The sequence below is a fragment of the Eulemur rufifrons genome, chromosome 30 (assembly GCF_041146395.1).
Source record: "Eulemur rufifrons isolate Redbay chromosome 30, OSU_ERuf_1, whole genome shotgun sequence".
NCBI lineage: Eukaryota > Metazoa > Chordata > Mammalia > Primates > Lemuridae > Eulemur > Eulemur rufifrons.
Window position 1 is genome coordinate 14026121 of NC_091012.1, and position 26486 is coordinate 14052606.

Sequence of the window (26486 nt, forward strand, 5' to 3'; positions counted from 1 at the left end):
TACATCCCGGCCGCCCAGAGCGCCGTAGCCGCCGTCCCCACCTCCGCCTCGGCTTCCAGCCCAGCTGCCACTGCAGTCCACGAGGCTGCTGCGCTCCACAGCCCAGGAGGCCGCCGCTTCCGAGCGCCACTCGCCTCCCGGGGGCCTCCAGCCCGCCCAGGCACCTGCCTGCCGGCCTTGGGGAGCCAGGGAGGCGTCTGCTCGGGAGGAGCCAAGGCGGAGCCCTGTGCAGGCTGCTCTTGGCCATGGAGTGGGACCAGTTCCAGGACCTGCGGAAGTACTAGGACCTGGAGAAGACTCACCTGCTGCCCATTCTCTACTTGAACAGCGTCGTGGGACCTCGCAGCACGCTGAGGCCTCCACCTACAAGTGCTCCACCTATAGCGTCCTGGCCACCATGTACTCAGGCTCGGGGAGCAGCAGCTCCCTCAGCAGTCTGGGCACCACAGGGAAGGCGCCGTCCCCACCCCAGCCCCTCACTGTCCTGCAGTTGAACGAGAAGGTAAAAAACTTCCCATCCAGCTTCCCCTGTGACCCAAGAGAGAAGAAGGAGCTGCACAAGTCCCTGCCTTCGCAACGCACGGGCGGCCTTCGACAAAAGGTCCGTCGCAGGCTGAATCCCCACTAGGAGAGGGTGAGGATCCAGTGCACACTGGTGCCCGCAGAACCAGCGCACCAACGCCCTGAATGGAGAGGTGCAAGGAGGTGGCCAAGGAGACCGACTTCTACCACACACTCTGCAGCCGGCCACTGAGTGCTGAGACCCAGCTGAAAGATGACACTGCGGGAGCGTGGCCTGCTGCAGCAGTCGCAGGAGGACAAGGAGGGACTCCGCGAGGAGGATCAGGAGACTGGAGACCTCTGGGCCCAGCAGCGGGTGTTGAAGCACAGTGGGTCATCCGAGATCCTCAGCAAGCTATGGCCATGGACAAGCGGGAGGTAGTTAAGAAGGACTATGGTCCCCTGTGGAAGAAGTACGGAAGACAGCCGAAAAAGTCGCCATCTACAACTCAGACCTGAGCCGCTTGGAACAGCTGGGGGAGGAGAACCAGCGCCTGCTGACCTTGACCCAGCAGAGGGACACGGCCCTCCAGATGCAGCACCAGTAGCGCCCTCTTCCTGAGGAGGTTGGAGGCATCCACCATGAGCTGAACGAGGCCCCGGCCCAGAACAAGGGCCTGTAATGGGAGATGGAGCTGACAGAGCTGAGGACCACACAGGTGAAGACCCCAAGGAGTCAGAGAAATACGGGGAGGAGCGGGATGCCGTGTACAGCAAGCACAAGCTCATGATGAGCCAGGGGGACCAGGTGATCTCTGAGCTGGGCAAGCTGGAGACGTGGAGTTGGCTGAGTTCAAGCCAAAGAGAAGCACGTCTGAGATGGTCAGCAAGGAGATGTAGGCACTGTGTCAGGTAACAGTGCACTGAATAATGGCACTTTCATACAAAGGGTGCAAGACTTTTCCAGAACATCGAGGTGAAAGCTAATGTGAAGAGGAATATTTACTTTGATGACTTTTTTTTCTATCTCCTAAGTGTTAACTCAAGCTTTGATGAAATTTTTGAAAAGACTATCATGTGAATACATGTATAATAAGTAATGATAATGCATTAGATATTGTAATTATCCTAGAAAAACCACCAACTCATTTTCACATCCTGGTATCTGACCACATAATTGTTGGAGGAAAATGACATCAAATAAGGAAAAGAAAATGAAGAAAAAACTTTGAAAATGACTGAGTTGGTAACTACCCTAAAATGTCACAGAATGTCAGATACATGAAGGTGAGTCTGGGATAGGACAGAGCACTTGTACAGAGGGTTTTTTTTTTTTTTTTTTTTTGAGATTTTCGAAGTTAACTGTGAAAACTGTATAGAAATGTGGAAAGCACAGAGAAGGACGAAGAACACCTGAATTCTCCAGCGATAAGATGCTGAGGTCTCATGTCTAACAGCAGCTGAACACCCCTCCTGGCACTGAGGCGTGCCCTTCAGCCTGAGGACTGGTTCTGGCCTCTGTAGGAGATTTTGGCTGAGCATGAAGTCCACCTGTCAACTGAGGCAGGAATTTCTTCCAGGCACTGTTCCGAGTCAGCAGGCAGGAGAGAGGAAACCCGCCCCACCCCCTTGCAGTATCCAGAAATGAATTTTGGGTTTTAGTATTGTATTTGGTTGTTATAATTGGCTGTAAATTAGTGACAACAGTGCAGCTTTAGGAACAGGAACAAACTGCCCTAAAAGTTCTACAACTATGGACAGGGTGCCATCAACAAACTTTATGCTAGATTGATTCTCCAAGTTATATTTGATAAGAGATATTCTTAATCATATGATGACAGTTTTACATGTTCCTAAGAATCTGTGTCACAGTAGTCTTCTCAGGTGAGGCCTCTCCTGAGAGAGCTTTCCTGACTCCTGTCCCACAGCCCTTGTCCTCTTCACCAGAGCCTTCCCACCTTTGCAGAGATTTACTTATTTATATACCATTAAGGGCAAAAGTTCCATGAGAATGAGATTCCCATACCCACGCCTGGCCCTAGGCACTTAATGAATATTTATAGAAAGGGTGAGAAAACAATCTGAAAAGTAGATGATATTACCTTCCCATTTCAGGGGAAGTTCTTGAGATTTTACTCCTGCATGGGTCTCATCTTGTGTGAGTTCTTTTTGAGTTTTCTGAGACTCACATACCCCAGCATGTAGGGGTGTGGCCTTTGCTACAGCACCTACCTGGAGAGAAGAGTGATTGGATAGATTGTGCACCCATTTCTGATGCTGAGGAGACATCATTTGTGCTTCAGCAATCTCCATCTTCTTCATCAAGGGGACCCTGTCATTCTTCAGGGTCATAGAATGCTCCAAAGCCTTTCCCTGTGACCACCAGGAAGCAGACCAGTTGCAGCTTAATTCATGAAATGTCTGAGAAGGGGATCACAGCATCAGACTCCTTGGCATCCTGAGGCCAACTGTGACCTGAGAAGGACACATGGGGACCTGCTACCAGGAAGGCACTTTGCAGAGAGGTCTGAACCCTAGGGCTCATGATTGCAGGAGGGCTCTCCTCCCCATAACAGTCATTAAGCCACTTCCAGGAAGGCATTTTTTGAGAAATTTAAATGAGGACCAAGATGTTCATCCCAACATTTTTAAAATCATAAGGAATTGGAAAAACAGAAATGTCCAATAATAGGGGAGTGCATGCCCTGGAACTTTTTCTCATGCATAATAACATTGCTAACATTTTCTGTTTAAAAATAGATTTGACTGTGACCTAGTGTTTTGAAACCTGCTTTTCCCCCTTCACAAACCCTCTACAAAGTCAATGTCATTTGTGGACTTCGTAATGTTTAGTGGCTGCCTATTTGTTAATCTAGGACCCTATGTGATGCATTAAAGTAATGCCTTTTTGATGACCACAAAGGTTGTTGAAATCACCTGGTTCTCTCTGAATCACTGCACAGACAAAACACGATCTTGAAAGAAACACACAGACTCATACTATATTCTTCCTTTAAAGTTCCGTATTGCTTATTTAAAAGGAATTTTCATTCCTAATTAGAGCTTTAAGTAACATTCTTTGAGAACTTTTGGAAATTATAAAAATACAAAGAAACCAAAGAAATAAATTTTTCACATAATCCCTATAAGGAACACCCCATTCTTAATGTTTGGCATAGTTCCTCTAGGTCACTTTTTATGGACTGTAAATTTTGAGCTCATACTGTACAACATTGGCTATAATTTTTAAGTTATCAATATAATTGCTATTTTAATAGTATATCATCTCACATAAGCATTTCCTCATGTTTATTAATCTAATTTTTAATAAATGCCTAAGATTCCAATGAAGGGGCATACATCATTTATTCAACCAATCCTCTATTACTGGACCATTCTCTTTTAAGAACAGAAATTATAAAGAAGATTAAATTAGTTTTAGCTGGAAAAAAGAAAAAAATATATAAGTAACCAAGGGAAAAGATAAAAAACACAATAGAAATAGAAAATGGAATTATTTACAGTCACTGCTATCTCTGTCCTGTCCCAGGGGGCCCTGCTGGCTTGGGCCTTGTACATCAAATTATGTCCTCCCTTCCTTCCTCCCTTCTTTCTTTCTTTCATAGATCACCCGAGTAGTGATCCACCTTCCATGTTCAGAGATGGGTGGGAGGCCATAGACAGGAAAAATGCCTTTACCTCTTTTTCCTGCCCCTTAGTGTCATCTATAATATTAACCTCCTCATTATTCACCTTGAAAATGCCTTTGACTGGAACCTCATTTTTCTCCTTTGCTTACCTCAAGCCAGTACCCATAACCACAAAGCCCGTAGACAAAAGAAAAACAGGAAACAACTTAACAGGTAATATTTATTGAGAAGATTAATCCCTTCTGAAACTATGAGAAGGGAACCATAATTAACACATTTTGCAGTTGAGAAAACTGAAGCTCAAAAATGTGGCCCAGATCTCTGAGATAGAAAGTGGTGAGATCCAGGATATAAATCTGGGCGTCATAATTCCAGAATCTTGAGCAAACCTCTATTTATACTGGCCTTGAAACTAACTGGGAAAAAAAATGGATCCAATTTAGTATATATGTGTCTTGAAGCATAGCATGTATGCCTAAATTTATGGGAATGGCAAGGACAGGTTGAGCATCCCTAAACCAAAAATTTGAAACTTGAAATGTTCCAAAAGCCAAAACTTTTTCAGAGCCAACATGACACATGTGGAAAGTTTCAAATCTGACCTAATGTGATAAGTCACAGTCATAATACAATTGCACAAGACACAGCTTATTCCATATCCCCAAGGGCAAAAAAAAAAAAAAAAAAAAAACCCTCTCAGTCCCCTTCAGCTGCAATAGCTCTTTTCTGTGCACACCCATATTTCCCCATGCAAGCAGGCCTGCAAAGGGCAATACTTAATAAAATGGCATGTGTGCAGGCTAGAGGCAGCAATGGCACGTTCCCCATGGTGCCCCACATAGTTTCAAGACCTACATGTATTGCTTACTGTGTTTTTTGCTTATTCTCTGCTTTGTGGTATAAAGATATGTTAAATTGTCAATTCTTACAGATACTCCTATGGGTAACAATGATAAGAAAAGCAGGAAGCATTTACATTTATCTATAGCACAAAAAGTCAGTCTACTAGAGAAACCAGACAGTGGCATAAGTGTAAAACATGTTACAGAAGAGTATAGTGTTGAAATTATCAACATATATGACCTGAAGAAATGGATAAAAAGTTAAAATTCTATGCTAAAAGTAGCAGACAGAAGTTAATGAACACTGCATAAAGCTAAAAATGAAGATCTTGATTGTGTATCGCAAAAGTAAATTGAGAGTCACAGTGAACACATGCCACTTAATTGTATGTTGATCATAAAACAAGAAAAGATCACAATAGATTAAACATTAAAGAGAACTGTAAGTATTCCAAAGGCTGTCTGCAAGAATTTAAGAAGACATCACATTACATTTTTAAAGATCTATAGTGATAAAATGTGCTAATCATGAAGCAGTGGAGAAATTTATTGATGCGTTTACTAAAATCACTGCTGGTAAAAATTTCATGCCAGAATGAGTCTACAATGCTGATAAAACATCACTGTTTTGATGTTATTGCCCCAGAAAGAAACTCACTACAGCTGACAAGACAGCCTCTGCAGGAATTAATGATGCCAAAGACAGAATAACTGTGCTGGAATATGTAATGCAGCAGGTATGCATAAGTGTAAACTTGCTGTGATAGGCAAATGTGTGTTTCCTTGCTGTTTTCAAGGAGTGAACATTTTACCAGTCAAGTGTTATGCTTTAAAAAGGCATGGATTTCTAAGGATGTCTTTTCTAATTGGTTGAACATACATTTTGTAACAGAGACTTATGCTCACCACACGGAAACTGGACTGGAAAATAACTGCAAGACTTTGTTATTTCTTTTTATTTCTCCAAATATGATGTTGATACAGATGATTTTTTTATTTCTTTACAACAATTTTGCTTGTCTTCCAGCTAAAATTTTCATTAAAAGTAATGTTTATGCCATGTGCTTTCCCCCAACATAACTTCATTAATTTAATCATGTGACCAGGATATTCTTATATCAATAAATAGTAAATATAAAAACACTTTCTTGAAGAGCATGCTAGCAGCAGCGAACACAGGTGTGAGTGTGGAAAGTTTTATAAAGGAGTTTAGCATGAAGGGATGCCAATAGCTGTTGCCAACACTTGGAACACAGTTACTAAAGATACAATTATGCATGCCTTGAACAAGCTCCGGCCTGAGACTATTTTTAGTGGTAATGGTGAATAAGTTGATGACATTGAAGTTAGGCATATCAAAAGAAAAAAAAAGTCTGAGCTCCTTACACATGCAAAGCATTTACCTTGGGAGACCATCAGTAAACTGGACAAAGTGGATATTAAAGAAGTTTATAACACTGATAATGAAGCTCCAGTTGTTTATTCACTGACATATGGTGAAGTAGCCAAAATGGCTCTGAATAAAAGTAATCATGATAATAGCAAAGATGAAGATGTTGTTAACAAAAGTTAACAACCTATAGGTGACATGGTGAAACGTGTGGCTGGATTACTGAAGGACTCAGAGTATTTTGCATTCTTACAAAACAAGAAATAATGATGGTTTACAAAATCAAAGAGACTACTGAGATGATAATCACTGTTAATGAGGCAAATGACTCTGGAGGAAACATGTTAGGTGTTCAGCAGAATGCCCTCTCATTTCTAGAGGACCCACTTACTGGCGGTGCCTCAATTGCTTTGATTCTTCTTCTCAAATAAAAAGGAAAAGAAAAGAAAGTGTGCAGTAATCTTTTAATGAAATCACAGATCATATGTAAAAACTGCAAGCCTGCCATTATTTGTTGTTGCTGTTGTTTAAAAGCTGAAACAGATATTCTGGTGATGCTACTGTGCTACGTAGCTACCCTGAACATATATATATATATATTTTTTTTTACTTCATTAATGGTATATACTTTTCTTTAACTACAAATGTATAAGAAAATTATTGATTATTAGTAGACAATTAGGAATGATGGTGACTCTGTACAACCACAGATTGCCCACATGGATAGTTGAGATACTGACATTTTTGCTTTCTTATGATTTTAATGTACAAAAATTTTACTTCATGAAAAAAATTATTTAAACATATTCTATAAAATTACATTCAGGCCATGTGTATAAGGTATGCATAAAACATAAATAAATTTTATGTTTAGACTTGTGTCCCAATCCCAAGATATCTTATTGCAAATATGCAGATGTGCAAATATTCCAAAATTTTAAAAATCTAAAATTTGAACCACCTCTGGTCCCAAGCATTTTGGATAAGACATACTCAACTGGAACATACTAATGAAGTATCTGACAGGAGCACACCCAGCTACCAGTGGCCACAAGAAAAAAAAATATTACAAGCGCTCCATGAGATCCCTCATATTATAATCCCAAATCCATACTTTCTTCCTCAATGGTAAAAAAAAAAATCAAACTTCTGAATTTGGTTTGCTTATTAGCTTTTAATCAAATAAAATAATACAGAATGTACTGTTTTATGCTAGTCTAATTTCATGATATTTGCAAGTTTCATACATATTTTTAAAATGGCTATAAATAATTTTTATATGCATATCACTTTTGAAAAGATATAAAATCTATTTTTATTAATTATTTCTACTATTAAAGCAGAGTTGAGTTGTTTTGGATAGTCCGGTTTGGAACCTGAGAATATCTTTTGCCTGGTGCCTGATTGTTCAATTTGGAGACCTGACCCCATATATGCTTGGCAAGCAGAAAGCTGGGATTGCATTCACATCAGCACATTTTGCCAGAGGTTGAGGAAGTGGCCAGGACAAATGTCTTGGTGGCATTTGAGGAACATCATGAGCAAACATCAGGCCTGTTTACTGTTATCTTGGCAATGAATGTTTAGTCCTGGCCAAAATGCTTGGATACAGCATGGGCCCATGGAAAAATCCACCTCTCATCCTTTATCTGTTCATGAGGTGAGAGGGAGCCCAGTTCTTGTCTTGATGGGAGGCTCTGCCAGGGCCATGGATCACAACTCAGGTTTCTTTACAGCTGGCTCATTTGTGAGACCAGATCCAGGTCAGATCTATTCTTGAATGTATAGACAGGAATCAGCTTCCTAGGATGATGTGAGAGGGACAGCATTCAAATAAAATATGTTAGGAACCCCTGACAATAAAGAGTAAAAACACAAATACAAAAAAAAAAAAAAACAGATGCAAGAGCTATGAAAACATTTCACAGCAAAAAAAAAAAAAAGTGCAAATGGTCATTTCCCACACAAAGAAGCATCCAACTTCAATGGTGGTTGGAAAAAATAAATTAAATTAAAAATATATGTGTGTGTGTGACCACACACACAAAAAATATGTTTTGTGTGACCATCAGATTTTAAAATTAAGTGGTTCCTAATCCTATATCTTTTTCTGATCAGTAGTTTGTACATGCTTATACAGAGTATAAAGGACCAAAGAACTTTTGAAGAATAATTAAGGAATATGTGTCAAAACTTAAAAGATGCGTGCTTTTGCATATAGGATTCTACATCCTGGAAGGCATCTGATAAGAACACTTGAACATCTGCACCAAAGTGCCCACACTAGCCTGCTGTTGGTGGACATGTAAATAATAGCAAAAAAGGAAAAGGAGGAGGAGGAGGAGAAAGAGGAAGAGAGAACATATGTGAGGAATCCTCTTGGTCATCATGGGTTTTTTTTTTTATTTCATCTTATTGTTATGGGGGATACAGAATTGCAGGTTACATACGTTGCCCATGTACCACCTTTCCCCCCAAGTCAGAGCTCCAGGCGTGTCTGTTCTCCAAATAGTGTGCGTTGCACCCATCATGTAGGTATATATCCCTCCCTTCCTCACCCCCCCTTCCCGAGTCAGCACCTTCAAGCATGACCATTCTCCAAACAGTGCGCAATGCACTCATTGTGTAGGCATACACCCATCCCCACCCCCACCCCCCATCTCAGTCTGATATCCCTATTCAATAAATGGTGTTGGGAGAATTGGTTAGCCACTTGTAGAAGACTGAAACAGGACCCACAGCTTTCACCTCTCACAAAAATCAAATCACGGTGGATAACAGACTTAAACCTTAGGAGTGATACAATCAGAATTCTAGAAGAAAATGTAGGAAAGACTCTTACAGACATTGGCCTAGGTAAAGAATTTATGATGAAGACCCCCAAGGCAATCACAGCAGCAACAAAAATTAATGAATGGGACATGATTAAATTAAAAAGCTTCTGGACAGCCAAAGATACAGTCACGAGAATAAACAGACCACCTACAGAATGGGAAAAAAATTTTGCATACTACACATCAGATAAAGGACTGATAACAAGAATCTATTTAGAACTCAGGAAAATCAACAAGAAAAAATCAAACAACCCTATCAAAAAGTGGGCAAATGACATGAATAGAAACTTCTCGAAAGAAGATATAAGAATGGCTAACAAACATATGAAAAAATGCTCAACATCCCTAATCATCAGAGAAATGCAAATCAAAACCACAATGAGATATCACTTAACCCCAGTGAGAATGGCCTTTGTCAAAAAATCCCAAAACAACACATGTTGGCGTGGATGTGGAGAGACAGGAACACTCATACACTGCTGGTGGGACTGCAAACATCATGGGTTTTTAAGATAAGCCACACCCCAGAAGGTCACAGAAATAAAACAAATCAGGGAACCCATGAGGACCAAACGAGCAGGGAACTAGAGGGAAAAAACACCCTCAGAGTGCATTTCCTTTCAGTTTGCTGATGCTTCGGTTGAAGTCTCCTGGGAATCTTCCACAGTAGGATCTTCCTTTGCAGCTCTTCTTTCCTGTAGAACAATTTATGTTAAGTGTGTGGACACATCTCAACTTACTGTTTCCCTTGGGAGATGGGAAGAAAGAGTAGAGTCCTTGCTCATATTTGAAAGTGAAGGAAGCACTGAAGGTCCTGCAAACTTTGCCAAAGTTTCTCCTACCCTCATATTATATCAGTACCCAACTCCAGGCAGTCCCCAACCCCCATAATGTTCTGATGCACAATCAAGACACACTTTCATTTGGAATCCATTGCTATTCTACCTGCCATACACAGTTTCAAGATATCCCCATATCCCGTCCAAAATGATCCTCCAGGTGTAGCATGTGCTCCTGAGTGAGGAATTCTGGAATATACTGTGCTCTTTGTTTATTTCTGCTGAGTTCCTCTACCCATGCTTAGAGAAGGCTGTAAACACACAGTAAATGGGAGACACTGGGAGGTCCAAGGATGATTTCAGTCCTTCAGATGTCTCACCTTTGCTGTTGTTTCTTCTCTCAGTCATGGTGTAGAGGCCCAGAGTCTGGAGTTGCTGGGGCTCCTTTGGCTGCATATTCACCTTATTTTTCTTATTTGCACCCAAGGGTTGTGGGACAGGGCCCCACCTCACTCTTCACTGAGCACCTCCACATCTTTATCATGTGCCCTAAAACCTGATAATCCTTCCACAGTCTCTGTGGGTTGAGAAGTAGGGAGGTCAGTAAGTCAGCATCCATCACAGGCAACTCTCAAAGGTTAATTTTGGGACAGGCTTTTTGGATTTGTGTATTTTTTTTTTTTTAGGACAAGACACAGACAAGGGGCCCATTAGGTCTCTGAAAACTCATAATGCAGTAGTCATATCCACACCCATTATGAATAGAAACACAAGGAAAATGTGCCAAAAGGTGTAAGAATGATAATAATCCAGCTGAATTTATCGGCTCAGATTACAGATGCTGAATAAATTCTACAGAACACAGTGGAACCCCAGGATGACTGAGGTAAGGTAGAGGGGAGGTTCCCCTTTCCAGCTGCACTCCTTGCTTCCTCTAGAATTAGCAGTCACTTAGGTTAGCATTTTTTGTTTGTTTGTTTTGTTTGTTTGTTTGTTTGAGGCAGAGTCTCACTCTGTTGCCCGGGCTAGAGTGCCATGACATCAGCATAGCTCACAGCAACCTCAAACTCCTGGGCTCAAACAATCCTCCTGCCTCAGCCTCCCAAGTAGCTGGGACTACAGGCATATACCACTATGTCTGGCTAATTTTTTTATATTTTTAGTTGCCTGGCCAAATTTCTTTCTATTTTTTAGTAGAGACAAGGTCTCACTCTTGCTCAGGCTGATTTTGAACTCCTGAGCTCAAGCAACCTTCCCACCTCGGCCTCCCAGAGTGCTAGTATTACAGGCATGAGCCACCGCGCCCAGCCCTAGAAATGGTTCTAATCAATTCTAAACAATCACATTTGATCTAATCATCTCTCTCACTTTCAAGATAGGAAAGTATATTTTATTTTGTTTTGACTTTTTCTCTACATTGTCATTTTATAACATATGTGTGTATCTAATACAATCTAATATATTTAACATTAGTCATTCCTAAGTATCTGAGAAATTATAAGATCTATGTATATAATTTTAAAACTATATATTATTTTCTTCATGTGCAAAAGGTATACATGTGTCAACATGTGGTCTGTTTAATTCTGGATCTTGAAATATGGGCAATGTCTTAAATACTTCTGCATGGGAATTGAGCCAGAAATCATATGGAGATGAGTCTCCTGCATTCCTGTCCCTGTGACCCCTGGCTTTGATATCCTGCTTTACAACACAATGACAAGACCCCCTAAAGCATCTCCCCTTATCTGTTTCTAAGTCCCCAGTGCAATCACAACCTCAAACATTCCTTACTGAGGCTATGATGAGTGGCAGAAAGGAGAAATATCTTCAGCCACACCTGCTTATAAAAGGAAGATCCAGCAGAACAACACACACTCTGAATCTGGACATGTAAGAGAGGGGACTTTTCACTTGAGCTTCAACATGGATTTGAGAACTGAAGACCCAGACCCCTATTCCACCTCTATCCAATGCCCCACTGACCAGCCCCTTTCCAACAGATCTGCTTTACAGAAAAAGGCCCAGAGAAAGAGGAGAAATCATTTAAATAGATAAGACACTCAATTTCCATTCCAGTGAGAACCACATCCCAAGGCAAGGCAAGGCCTTGGGCTGTTCATATGGAGGCTGGAAAGAAGGGTAAAGTTAGGAATAATGAGTGTGTGTCTTTTGTAGCATTTTATTCTGAGATTGGAGATGGGAAATGGCTTGTAGCCATCAAGGGGCTTTGATAAATGTAGCCATGATCCCCCGATCTGTATTTTTCCTCTTCTCTTTTGACACTGGCTGAGCAGCCTCAGTTGAGAGAATGTCCCACAAATATGCATCACAGATAGACTATGGGACTCTGCGCTTCATGACAGCTGAGTCACCTAATCTTCCTTTTGCTCCAAGATCAAAGCCCAATGCAAATGAAAAGAAGAATTCCAAGGAAAACAAGCTCAGAGCCGGAAACAGCACTGCTAGATCAGGTAAGTGTTGACTCTTCCAGATGAGGACGGACAGGGGACAGATTAACAGTCTCCCCTGGAAAGGGAATTGGGAGCACTTTGGCAGCCAGGGCCTCTCAGATCCTGGACTCTGGAGAATGGAGGAGAACCAAGTTCTGGTGACTCCTTCAGCTCCTGATTACCCAGGAGGTACTAGGGCTTCTAAGGTGTTTGGTTGGTTGGAGGCACTCACTCAAACTCTCATTTTATCCACAGAATCACGGTCTAGTTCATGTGGGGAAACTCCAAGAAGAGGAAAATTAATTGCAAGGACAGCTGCCAAGATAGAGCAGTGGGTAGAATTTTGCTTTTTTGCCCCAAAGGGCAAATAAGCAGGTAGCTTATTCAGGACTTGGACAGAAAGAGGGTTTCTCAGTGGCCGAGAGGATTTTAGCACCCCACATTTAGAGAGCACTCAGAAGAGGTTCAGCTTTGTGTCATTAGGGAGAATGAGTGGTCAGGAAGCAGGAGGAGTGACCATCGGGGTTCACCTGAAGGTGCGTGGGGAGGCTCCAGAATGAGCATCCTTGGGCACTGTTCTGCTGAGTCTGTCACTCACATGTTTCCTGCACAGAGAAGATGAGCACAGCTTGGCTTTGGAAAAGAAAGCAAAGGCATTAAGTGATCTACAGATTGAATGCAATTCCTATTAAACTACCAACATCATTCTTCACAGACGTAGAGAAAATAATTATACACTTTGTATGGAATCAGAGAAGACCCCGTATAGTAAAAGCAATTTTAAGCAATAAAAACAAAATGGGAGGTATTGATTTGCCAGACTTCAAACTACACTACAAGGCTGTGGTTCTTAAAACAGCCTGGTACTGGCACAAGTGCAGGGACACAGACCACTGGAACACAACAGAAAATCCAAATATAAAACCATCCTTATATAGACACCTAATTTTTGACAAAGCAGGAAAGAGCATACTCTGGGGACAAGAATCCCTATTCAATAAATGGTGCTGGGAAAATTGGTTACCCACATGTAGAAGACTGAAACAGGACCCACAGCTTTCACCTCTCACAAAAATCAAATCACGGTGGATAACAGACTTAAACCTTAGGTGTGAAATGATTAGAATTCTAGAAGAAAATGTAGGAAAGACTCTTACAGACATTGGCCTAGGCAAAGAATTTATGAAGAAGACCCCTAAGGCAATCACAGCAGCAACAAAAATTAATGAATCGGACATGATTAAATTAAAAAGCTTCTGGACAGCCAAAGATACAGTGATGAGAATAAACAGACCACCTACAGAATGGGAAAAAATTTTTGCATACTACACATCAGATAAAGGACTGATAACAAGAATCTATTTAGAACTCAGGAAAATCAGCAAGAAAAAATCAAACAACCCTATCAAAAAGTGGGCAAATGACATGAATAGAAATTTCTCGAAAGAAGATATAAGAATGGCTAACAAACATATGAAAAAATGCTCAACATCCCTAATCATCAGGGAAATGCAAATCAAAACCACAACGAGATATCACTTAACCCCAGTGAGAATAGCCTTTATCAAAAAATCCCAAAACAACACATGTTGGCGTGGATGTGGAGAGACAGGAATACTCATACACTGCTGGTGGGACTGCAAACTAGTGCAACCCCTGTAGAAAGCATTATGGAGATATCTTAAACAGATTCAAGTAGACCTGCCATTCGATCCAGCAATCCCATTATTGGGCATATACCCAAAGGAAAAAAGGTCATTCTATAACAAAGACACATGTACCCGAATGTTTATAGCAGCACAACTCACAATTGCAAAGATGTGGAAACAACCCAAATGCCCATCAATACATGACTGCATTAGTAAAGTTTGGTATATGTATACCATGGAATATTACTCATCTATAAGAAATAATAAAGATTCAACATCTCTATGGTTCTCCAGGAGAGAGTTGGAACCCATTACATTAAGTGAAGTATCCCAAGAATGGAAAAACAAGCATCAGATGTACTCACTAGAAAATTGGTTTCCCTGATCATCACCTAAATACACATCTGGGAGCGATACCAATCGATATCAGACTGAGGTGGGGGGAGGGGGGAGGGGATGGGTGTATGCCCACATAATGAGTGCATTGCTCACTGTTTGGGAAATGGTCACTCTTAAAGGTGCTGACTCGGGGAGGGGGGTGGGGAGGAGAGGGATATATACCTACATGATGGGTGCAACTCACACTGTCTGGGGAACGGACACTCCTGGAGCTTTGACTTGGGGGGACAGGCGGTACATGGGCAACGTATGTAACCTGAAATTCTGTATCCCCATAATAAGATGAAATAAAAAAAAAATAAACCAAAGGCCTCTGACATTGCACACAGCAGGGAAATTGAGGAGACCTGTGATCCTGTGGTAGGGGTCCACAGAGGGTGCATCAAGTGGCCCAAATCTCAGTTCCCAGATCACCTGCTGCCACTTCAAAAAAGACTGGTCACCTCCCTCCATTCTATGTCTGAGGCCATTTATCAGGACTTAGCTTTGGTGTGGACATGACAAGCACATTTTCCACTTATGTGGGAGCAGCTCTCTGAGCCCACCTGGGTGCAGGGGCCTGAGAGCACAGCAGTGCAGACCTAAGCCATGGCCACCCAGGTGGCCTTTATACTCCCTGCTGAGGGCTGACTCACTACACTGCCTGATCCTAGGGATCCAGCCCTGGGTGGAGAAGCTCACAGCTCCTCCTAGCAGGGAGATGAACTCACCCCTTCTGTTGGGGTAGCCTAGTAATTTAGGGTGGCTTAGGATATTGCTGGCCTAGCAACCCCTGTGGACGTGACAGTCTGCATGAGTGTGGCTAGTTTCCAAATATTAAGGACATTCCAAGGGCAGGAGGAACTGAAAACAATACCTCACCTGGGGCAGAAAACTGCTCCAGGACTATTAGAAATGTCCAACCTTCTAGAAAACTAGCCTGGCCAGAATCCTAAATTTATGTTCCTATTTAGTTTTAGGCTAGAAATAGCTTTGCTGAGATCAATGTGTATCTAGGTATTTTAATCTATATAGTAATCTTTATAGCCTGATTGTATGACTTATACCCGAATGTTGTAATCATTATGGAAATCTTTAGAACTTGTTTGCTTATGGAATATCTTTAGAACATGTTTAATTGTATGATGCTTGATGATCTTTTGTTCTTGAGATGAATAAATATGAGTGAGGAATTAGTCTCAAGACTCCTGGTCTGCAAAGCCTTGAGTCCCCTGACCCCACTCTTTTCTCCTCTATTGTCTCTTTTCTTATTCCTGCACGACACCCTGTCTTTGATGCCCTGTCTTTGACCCTGTCAGCTGGGGAATTCCTGGCACCCTTCCCAGGATAAGAGATCATAGCCTGTCAGCGGATCAGATGAGGCTTGAACTGGGGGCTCCCTTACCCTATTGAGCAGAGGATGCAGCTCTGGGAGCAGGACGAAAAACCTGCTGCTTCTCAGATTCTTCCAAATGTCCAGCAGTAACAATTTTGGACACACTGTTAGTAAATTACAAGATCAGGGGAGGTCCTAGTAAAGGAACTTGAACAATATAATCAGAATGTTTAACTCGGAGTTTCCTTGATGGCTAAGATTACTGACAAGTTTTATAACTCATGTAATATGGCTGATGTCTTTTGGATGTTTTATGACATTCAATTCTTTATAATTAGAAACATATTAGAGTTTAATTATTCATATGTGTTTTTATATTATAAAGAGTATCAAAAGGAATATATATTGATATTCTTTTTTAATTCAGAAAAAAATGTAGATCTTCACTTTCCCAGTCCCAGTCAATGGAGGACTGATATCCACTAACTTTTAATAGCATTCTCTAGGGAGAAATGTTTACATTTTTTTCAGTTTGATGAAATCATGGTGAAATATCCATGTCATTGTGGTTTCCTTTTCATTTTCTTTATATAAAATCTCAGACAAGGTATGTAAAATGCTTACTGATAATATGTACTTTCTCTATGCTTTTCATATTGGTCACTAACAAAAAGGAAAAAATATTTATTCTCTACCTAGCTCATGTTCTTTGCCTAATTTTAACCTTTCTTCCATTTTATGTTTCAATTGATCTTATGTTATTGTAGGATATTAATTCTAATATAGTGTTGAGCCTAAGAATATTGAGTTATAGAAATGCTCCCTGTATTTCTGGAGACAGTATTTGATTTCAGAAGTCAAGGCTTTGCCTTAAAGAAAAAATAAATGTGTTAGTTCAAAAGCTGCCTCGTCTCAGGAGGGCATCTCCTTGGTCAGTAATAGCTGCACTTCAAAGAGACAGCTGTAAACTGGGCCTATGGTTCTCACCTGTTTTCAAAGACAAGGCAGGCCTCCCTTAGAACCAAAAGGTTGCCTGAGCTGACAGGCAAGGACCCCCAGAGATGAGAGCTGATGAGATAGATATGCTAATGCCCAAGCTGGGCCCAGAAGGAACCATGTGGTTAAAGTAATTAACACAAAGCACAGCTCATGTTGACTTCTGAGATCATCTCTGTCTCCAAGAACACAATCATCGGAGCCAAGATGTCTCTGTTTTTTGCTAAAGTAATAGCCTTATCATAAAACTTAGAAGTTTGCCCCAAGAAGAATTTATAACTCATTGTTCCCCTAGTTAGAGTTAGTTAAAGGATCTGTAGTAGCCTTTTAGGAGACTTTGACCCTAAAGCAAACTGCCTGTTAGTATGAAAATCCCGTTGCCCTTGGCAACTGGAGCCTGTATCTACCCTATATAATACCTGTGTGGAGTTTCAGTTGAGGATATATTTTATGCGGGTAAAAATATATCTGTCCGGATACCCTCCTTTATCTATTTTCATAAACCTTTACTTTATAAACTATATCTTTGGCTCTGTGTATTATTATTGCCATTACTTTATTTTTTATTTCTGTTTCCTACTATTTTTTTCATCCTTTGCGATGACCCCTGCCTGAGAGACCTGATCAGAAGAAAAAACCTCTTTACAGGGAGCGTAGCTAACTCCCTGCAAACTGGTGTAGTCAACTTAGAGATCTGATCAGAAAAAAGAGAAAAAAACTTCTTTGCAGGGAGCATTGCTAACTCCCAGCACCCTTTCAGTATTTACATTCTCTAAAATACATTAAATCAATCAAAAGACATATTTTGTCTGAGTAAGTTGAAGAAATATGATCTAACTCTATGTTTTCTACAAAAGACCTACTTTTTTGTGGTGGGGGACAGAGTCTCACTCTGTTGCCTGGCTTAAAATGCCATGGCATCAGCCTAGCTCACAGCAACCTCAAACTCCTGGGCTCAAGTAATCCTCCTGCCTCAGCCTCCCGAGTAGCTGGGACTACAGGCATGTGCCACCATGCCCAGCTGATTTTTTCTATATATTTCTAGTTATTCATCTAATTTCTTTCTATTTTTAGTAGAGACAGGGTCTCGCTCTTGCTCAGGCTGGTATCAAACTCCTGAGCTCAAACAATCCACCCTCCTTGGCCTCCCAGAGTGCTAGGATTACAGGAGTAAGCCACCACACCCAGCAAAAGGTTTACTTTAGATGTAAGGGCACAGAGGATTGTAAGTAGAAGAATTGAAAAAAGTTATTGAATGCAATGTCAAATACTCCCACATTGACAAAATATATGTTACATCAAAAATTGTCATAGGGGACAGCAAAAGACATTATATAATGATCAAAGAATCTATTGATCAGGAAGCTATCACAAGTATTAATCCGTATGCATCTACCATTACAGCTCCCAAATATATGAAGCAACTTTTTACAGAATTGAAGCAAGAATCAGACAATATCACAAGAACAGTAGTATAATTTGATACCACCCTTTCAATAATGAAAAGAAGTCAAGAGACAACAGAACAAAATGAAACAGAAGATGTGAACACTATAGATTACACCTAAAAGTCTTATACTGAACTCTCCACTCTACACACTATTTTTAAGCAAACATAGCACATTATAGCAGATAGACAACCTGCTAAGCCACAAAACAAGTCTCAACAAATTTAAGCACATAAAAATCACACAAAGTATTGTTTCTGACTACAATAGAATAAAACTAGAAGTAAAAATCAAAAGGAAAGTGATATGTCCACAACTATGTGGAAATTAAACAAAAAACTACTGAAAACATTTTTTTTCAAAAGCTAAAAGATTTAATATTATTAATATGTCAATGCTACCCAAAGTGATCTACAGATTTGATGAAATCTCTGTCAAAATACCAATGCAAATTTTTACAGAAGTGTTAAAATATTCTAAAATTTCTATGGGATCTCAAAAGATTAAAAAAAAAAAAACAGAAGAAACAATATCGTAATAGAAAAACACAGAAGCAACAGATTTTCTGATTTCAAAACATATTACAAAGCTATGTTATTCAAAACAGTGTGGTGCTGGCATAAAGACAGACAAATAGATGATTAAATAGATTTAAAAGCCCAGAAATAAACACTCATGTATAATAAATATATTGACAACTTATTCTCAGCAATTCTCACCAGAACTTCACAGTGAGGAAAGGACAGTCTCTTCAATAAATAAGGTTAGGAATACTGGAAATCCAAACTGGACAAATTAAAGTTGGACCTTACCTTGTACTATACACATACAAGAACTCAAAATAGAGTGACTTATTTTTTGTAGCCTTTCTAAACTGAATTTTAACATTTCTATTTTAGTTTACTGTTAGTGTAGAGAAGTACTATTAGTTTTTATGTTGATTTTGTATTCTGTAACTTTACTGGTTTTTTTAAGAGTTCTAACAATTTTGGGGGTGTGTGTAGTTTTTTAGGTTATTTTTTTAAATATAAGATCACTTTGTCTGCAAACAGGGACAATTTGTCTTCTCACTTTCCAGTTTAAATGATTTTAATTCTTTCTCCTCTTTTTCTCACAATGGCTTCCAATACTATGTTGAATAGGACTGGTGAAAACAGGTATCCTTGTCTTGTTGGAAATCTCAGAGAAAAAGCTTGCAGCATTTCCCTGCTCATTATGTTATCATTTTTTTATATATATGGCCTTTATTGTGTTGCTATACATACCTTGTATATCTAATTTGTTTAGTGTTTTTATTATAAAGGAATGTTGTCAAATGCTTTTTCTGCATCTACAATAGCTGTAAAAAATTAAGATATATAGCAATAAACTTAAAAAGCTGAAAGATGTAGATACTAAAAACTATAAAATAGGGATGAAGAAATTGAAATACTCATGAATAAATGGAAAGTTACCTTTTTTTAATGGATTTGAAAAATAATTTTTAAATGGCCATACTACTCAAAGTGATGTACAACTTCAATGTAATTTCTATCAAAACACCAATGACATTCATCACAGAAATTTTAAAAAATTCCTAAAAATGTATATGAAACTAGAAAATATCCTAAATAGTGAAAGCAATCCTGAGCAAAAAGAACAAATGTGAAGTCACAGTATATGACTTCAAAATTTACTAAAAAGCTATAATAACCAAACAGCATGGTACTGGCATACAAACATGGATGGATCTGAAGGACATAATGTTAAGTGGAATAAGCCAGAAACAAAAAGACAAATACTGTATGATTGTACTCATGTGTGGTATGTTTGAAAAAAAGTTGAGATCATAGAAGCAGAAAGTAGAACAATGGTTACCAGAGACTAAGGGAAGGGGACGATGAGGTGAGGTTGGTTAACAGGTACAAAATTACAATTAGAAAGAAGAAACAAGTTTTGGTTTTCTATTGCATAGTAAGATGAAAATGGTTAAGAGTAAGGTATTGTATATTACAAAATAGTTAGAAGACCAGCTTGTGGATATTTTCACCACGAAGAAATAATAAATGCATGAGGTAATGAATACACTAAATATCATGATTTCATTATTATACAACATATATATGTGAAACATCAAATTGTATCCTGTAAATATGCACAATTATAAGTGTGAGTTAAAAACATAGGCAAAGAATTAAATGTAAGACCTAAACTCCTAGAAGCATATATAAAAGGAAAGCTTCATTACAATTACCCTTTGTAATGATTTCTTGGATATAATATCAAAGTTATCACACAACAAAAGCAAGAATACAGACATGGTACTACATCAGTGTATCCAAAATATCTCAAACTTATTCAAAGCAAAACATGGAATAGATATTTGCACATTTGCAAACATTGCAGCATTATTTACTAAAGACAATACCTGGAAACAAACAAAATGTCCCTTTATCAATGAGTAAATAAAGAAATGTGGCATATACATGTAATGGAATATTATTTAGCCTTAAAAATGTTCATCTTGACACATATTACAGCAAGGACAAAATGTTGAGGATAATATGTTAAGTAAAACAAAGCAGTCAGAAAGAAACAGTCACTGTATTATTATATTATTATATTATATTATTATATTATTATTATTATAAAGTATGTGAAGTAGTCAAACTCACGGAAAGAGAAAGTAAAGTGATGTTTTTCAGGAGCTAGAGAGAGGTAGAAAGAATCATTTCTTGTTTAATGGCTATTCACTTTTTGTTTAATAAGATAAAAATGATTTAGAAATATGCTGAAAAACTAAGTGAATATACTTAACACTACTAAACTGTATACTTAAAAATGTTTGATATAACAATTTTATGTATTTTACCACAATTAAAAATTTGGCTACCTAAAGAGATAATTAGAAAACTTTTCAAAAATCACCTTCAAATAACAAAATTGTTTCTCTCATAAAATAATATAAATTCAAACAATAAATACATTGTGAATTTAAGACTATTTCCTTCACCACTCACATAGATAGGATAAAGCAATCACTGATAACAAACCAGCACACGCACGCACACACATACACACACACGATAAGTCCTGAACAAGCATGGACAATGTAAGTCCTGAACCATGTATGAGCAATTTTTATAAAGTCAAAAAACATACAGATATTTTATAGGCAACATACATATGCCCAATGCATATAGAAATCATGTACCACATTATTTTAAGTGTACAGAGCTGAACATTATCATCCATTTCATAATATTCAAGCTCAAAATAAAAAATACAATGCACTCATCTGAGAAAACATACACTCAAAAGAAACACAGTAATATGGACTTGAAAACAAGAATAAGAGAAATTTTGATACATAAAATACTGAAGATAACATAGATATACTATTTAAAAATAATTCTTTTGTCTTTTCTCTCTGTACTTTAATGGATGCAAATAAAAATAATTCTTTAGCAATAAATTAAGACCCTGTCTCAAAAAGAAGTAATACTTTCGATATCTACAATTTTTAATTGCATGCTGCCATGAAGATTGGTGCTAGTTTTACATAAAATATAGAAGCAATAATACAGCCTTTTGAAGTTAAGAAATGCTTGGCATTTCCAAATGAACAACATAAATGTTGTAAAATATGGTATAAATTACTGAAATAAAAAGTAAAATTTTGGGATTAAATTATGCCATCATTTAAATATAGGCTGAGAAAATGGATATTAATTTTAATGATTTCTTCTTGCCTACAATAAACTTGAACTTAAATCCAAACATTTTAATAAATATTTGGTGCCCACTAGTAATCTAATTTGCTTCTTACATAACAGGTAAATTTAGCACTTTATTTCAAAACTTTTGAGTCTAAGAACCATGAACAAATTTGACATATATTTCAGAAAGTGAAACATATAGCAGAGTAACATAAGAGAGATGACAGAATAGGAGGTCTCCCAGTCATATCCCCACAGCATAATGTGATAGCCATGCTCAAACAAAGCAGCCTTGATTGGAGTTTTGTACTCCAGGTCAGAGTTTTTGATACCCTGGTTGAGCCCAAGTTTGAGGAGGGCCATTTTGAGAAAGCCAGACCATGACCAGGTGGCAGACTTGCCAATGAGAGTCCTGGCAAGAGAATAAAAATGACCACATCGCACTTTAACCTAAGCTATAGCCCATTTGACCTTGATCTTGCCACTAGCACCATCCGTCAAGATACACAGGAGGATTCATATCCACCTGTGTCTCAGGTGAACAGGCCTGCAGATGTTGGTCCTATCTTTGGTCACTGAATCAGTCTAAAACCCACCTTTTTCACCTCTCAGCCATGATATGGGAAAAATCCTGCCCACATAGGAACACTCAGGGAAAACACTCATCTGTGCTCCTGAATATAGAACCACTAAGAGAAAAAAAATAATAACGTTACCTTTGGGGCCGTGCTGACTTCTTAAAATACTATTGAAAAACTGCTGTTTCGCTCCTCATCACAAACACCCATTCCTGCACCCTCTGCTTTTGTCTTTACCTCAACAACTCAATGCCAAAAAGCCAAGTCAGACCTGGAAATTATTGTGGGAAAGAATAAACGGTGCAGACAAACCCAGGTGGCCTCGACCCTCTGTGAAGAAAAACCACAAGATCAGCCCCCAATATTCAAGTGAAGTCAGGCAGGATTTACCTCCGCCTGCCAGGGAGATTTCAGTTCAGGAACATTCAGCCATTTTTCATTTTGTTGCTCTTGGAATCTTAAACGTTTTAAAAGAACTATTATTATTTTTCAAAGGTGGCAAAAAATGAGTCCTAAAGGACTGGCTTTCTCTAAACCTTAGAGAACCAAGGCAGATCTTTAGGAAGGTCCAGGAGTCTCCGCACAAGGGGCCCCTAAAAGCCCAACTAGCCGACAGTGGGTAGTGGGGAAAGAGCTGGCCCTGGCCCCTCCCTGTGCCCCAGGCTTTCTTGCTGACCCTGACAGGCCATAAAACTCCATCCCCAGGGTGGCTCCTCTGTGGTCCTTCACACCTCCCCAGTGAGGAGGAGGAGGAGGAAGACCACCCCCCATCCCATTTGTTGCAGGCTTCCCCCACTCCCCACAGGCAGTGGCCCTGGGAGCAGGACTGCAAAGGAGATGGGGACACGTGAATGATGAGCAGGATTGACTTTTTTAAAAATATGCTCATGCACTAAAAAAAGTGAGACATGAATTTTACATGTTGTGCGCACAGAAAGGAAGCAGCAGATAGGCACTTTCAACACGTCTGGAAACAAGAACATGAAATGCTGAGACAATGCACTGGACCAGACACCTGAACCTGAGAAGGCCAAAGGTTCACAGAGCCCCCAAGAAGCAAGTGTGCACAAGAGCGTGTGCCTGTGCGTTTACACGTGCGTGTGCGCAGTAGCTGTTACCATCCACTAGCGCCTGTCATTTGGCGGATACAGACACATTAGGAAGAATAGTAAGATTGTGATTCTGTTAATTAAAAAAAATATCTCTTTTCTTCTGATAGGTCATAAGCCATGGTAAATTTTCAATTCAACCCTCCAGAAAAATTAGAATCCTAGCAGGCTAACACAAATCACCTCTAAGTGGGATGTCAGGGAACTTCACCCAAATCATTTCAATTCCTTTTATGTCCCCATAACGCTGGTGCCTGCAGACCTCGTATTCTGTCCTCTTCTCACAACAGAGAGAAAAACAAGTATCAAAATGCCTACAATCTCTATTCCTGCAGCTTGCAGAGAAATTAGCAGAAGATGGCTTTACCTTTGTCTATTTCTGAGGGATCTTAGTGTTTTCTCTTTTAATTTCTCTTAGTGTGGTCAGTGGCTGATTACATTTTTATGATAATATTTATAGTTGAACTGTGAATGTCCTGAAGAATGTTTTCTATTTTAAATTTCCTGTGCAGCAAGGATGTAGATCCAATTTTTAGGAATGTCTCCCTTCGTATTTTGGTTAAACAAGTAACACACGTTGACCAGGTGCAGTGCCCCGTGTGCCAGCAGATGATGCCACCGCGCACATCAACTCGCACCTGGACCGCTGTCTGCTGCTCCACCCCGTGGGGCACGCGGAGCCCGCAGCCGACCTGCACAGCGCCAGGGAGCGGGCCAAGGGGCCCTGGCCGCCAGCACCAAGAGGCGGCAGCTGTCGGAGAGCTCCGCGCTGAAGCAGCTGGCCACCCCGACAGTGGCTGAGAGCAGCGAGGGCAGGGGCGAGGAGGGCGACGACGGCGAGACCCAGAGCAGGGAGAGCTACGACGCGCCGCCCACGCCCAGCGGCACCCGTCCTGTCCCCGACTTCCAGGTGGCCCGCTCCAGCAGCCCCGGGAGGAAGGGGTCCGGAAAGGGGCCGGCGGCGGCCACTGCTGTGGGCAGCTGGGACAAGGCTGAGGCGCAGAAGGAGGAGGAGGCGGTGGGCGACAACGATGGCGATGGAGAAGCGGACGCAGACAGCAAGAATGACCCGGGGCACTGGGATGTGGAGGATGCCACCGCCGCCGCCGCCGCCACCTGTGGGGCCAGCGGTGGGGGCCGTCTGCACCCCCCCGCGGTGGCCGGGGAGGAGATCCGGCAGATGCTGGAGGGCAAGCCACTGGCCAAGATGCGTCCTGACTCGCTGCAGGACTACCTGGGGCAGAGCAGGGCTGTGGGGCAGGAGACCTTGTTCCGCTCGCTCTTGGAGACCAACGAAATTCCCTCGCTCATCCTTTGGGGGCCACCGGGCTGCGGCAACACCACTCTGGCTCACATCATAGCCAACAACAGCAAGAAGCATAGCACAAGGTTTGTGACATTGTCTGCAACAAATGCCAAGACAAATCATGTGCGAGATGTCATAAAACAAGCTTAAAATGAAAAGAGCTTTTTCAAAAGGAAAACCATCCTTTTTATTGATGAGATTTATCGGTTCAATAAATCTCAGCAGGACACTTCCTTCCTCACGTGGAATGTGGGACGATCACCCTGATCGGGGCAACCACTGAGAGCCCTTCCTTCCAGGTCAATGCTGCTCTTCTGAGCTGCTGTTGGGTGATTGTTCTTGAGAAATATCCAGTAGAGGCAATGGTGACTATTTTAATGCGAATGATCAACTCACTGGGAATCCACGTCCTAGACTCTAGCCGTCCCACTGACCCTCTGGGCCACAGCAGCAACAGCAGCTCTGAGCCCTCCGTGATCACAGAGGACAAAGCAGTAGACAGTCTGGCTTACCTCAATGACGGGGACGCCAGGGCTGGGTTGAATGGACTGCAGCTGGCTGTGCTGGCCAGGCTAAGCTCCAGGAAGATGTTCTGTAAGAAGAGTGGGCAAACCTATTCTCCCAGCAGAGTTCTGATCACTGAGAATGACCTGAAGGAAGGCCTGCAGCGATCCCACATTATGCATAACCGTGCAGGAGAGGAGCACTACAACTGCATCTCCGCCCTGCACAAGTCCATGCAGGGCTCTGACCAGAACGCCTCCTTCTACTGGCTGGCTCACATGCTCGAGGGAGGAGAGGACCCACTCTATGTAGCAAGGAGGCTCCTGAGGTTCGCCTGCGAGGACATAGGTCTGGCAGACCCATCTGCGTTAACACAAGCAGTTGCTGCCTACCAAGGCTGTCATTTTATAGGCATGCCTGAATGCGAGGTGCTTCTGGCCCAGTGTGTAGTCTATTTTGCCAGAGCCCCAAAGTCCATTGAGGTATTCAGCGCCTACAGTAACGTCAAAACCTGCCTGAGGAACCACCAGGGCCCTCCGCCCCCGGTGCCTCAGGGCCTTCTGCACCTGAGGAATGCGCCAACCAGGCTGATGAAGGATTTGGGCTACTGCAAAGGCTATAAGTACAACCCCCTGTACAGCGAGCCTGTGGAGCAGGAAGACCTGCCTGAAGAGTTGAGAGGAGTTGATATTTTCAAGCAAAGGAGGTGCTGACTCTTTCAGGTTATGACAGCAGAAGGATGTTTCTTTTTTTAGGAAGGGCCAGAAAGAAGGAGTAACTGGACTGTGAAGTTGGTTACCTGGTAGAAGTTAAAACAGACCAACATTTTGTGCCAGAAATTTAAGAGCTCTGTAGGTGGACGCACAGTTACTTCAACTAAATGTGTGACATTGAAATTGTGTTCATTTGCACTCTGTGCAATGGTTATGCTTATGAAAATATCTGGCAGCTTTGTGCAATGAATTAATGTTATAAGGAATTATCTGTTTTGTCATAATATTTAAGTCATAATGTCATTTCAGAATTCAGTTCTGT

General features: G+C 40.8%; 1 protein-coding gene across 1 annotated transcript; it reads left to right on the top strand.

Annotated features, from left to right (window-relative positions):
• Positions 1–1183: 1183 nt before the first annotated feature.
• Positions 1184–26164, top strand: LOC138378763 (ATPase WRNIP1-like). Its single transcript, XM_069464134.1, is given in 9 exon segments — positions 1184–1383; positions 4221–4364; positions 5640–5730; positions 12332–12470; positions 23238–23379; positions 24154–24257; positions 24260–24373; positions 24376–25173; positions 25176–26164. Coding segments are annotated over 9 exon segments (2721 nt in total).
• The last annotated feature ends 322 nt before the right edge of the window (positions 26165–26486 follow it).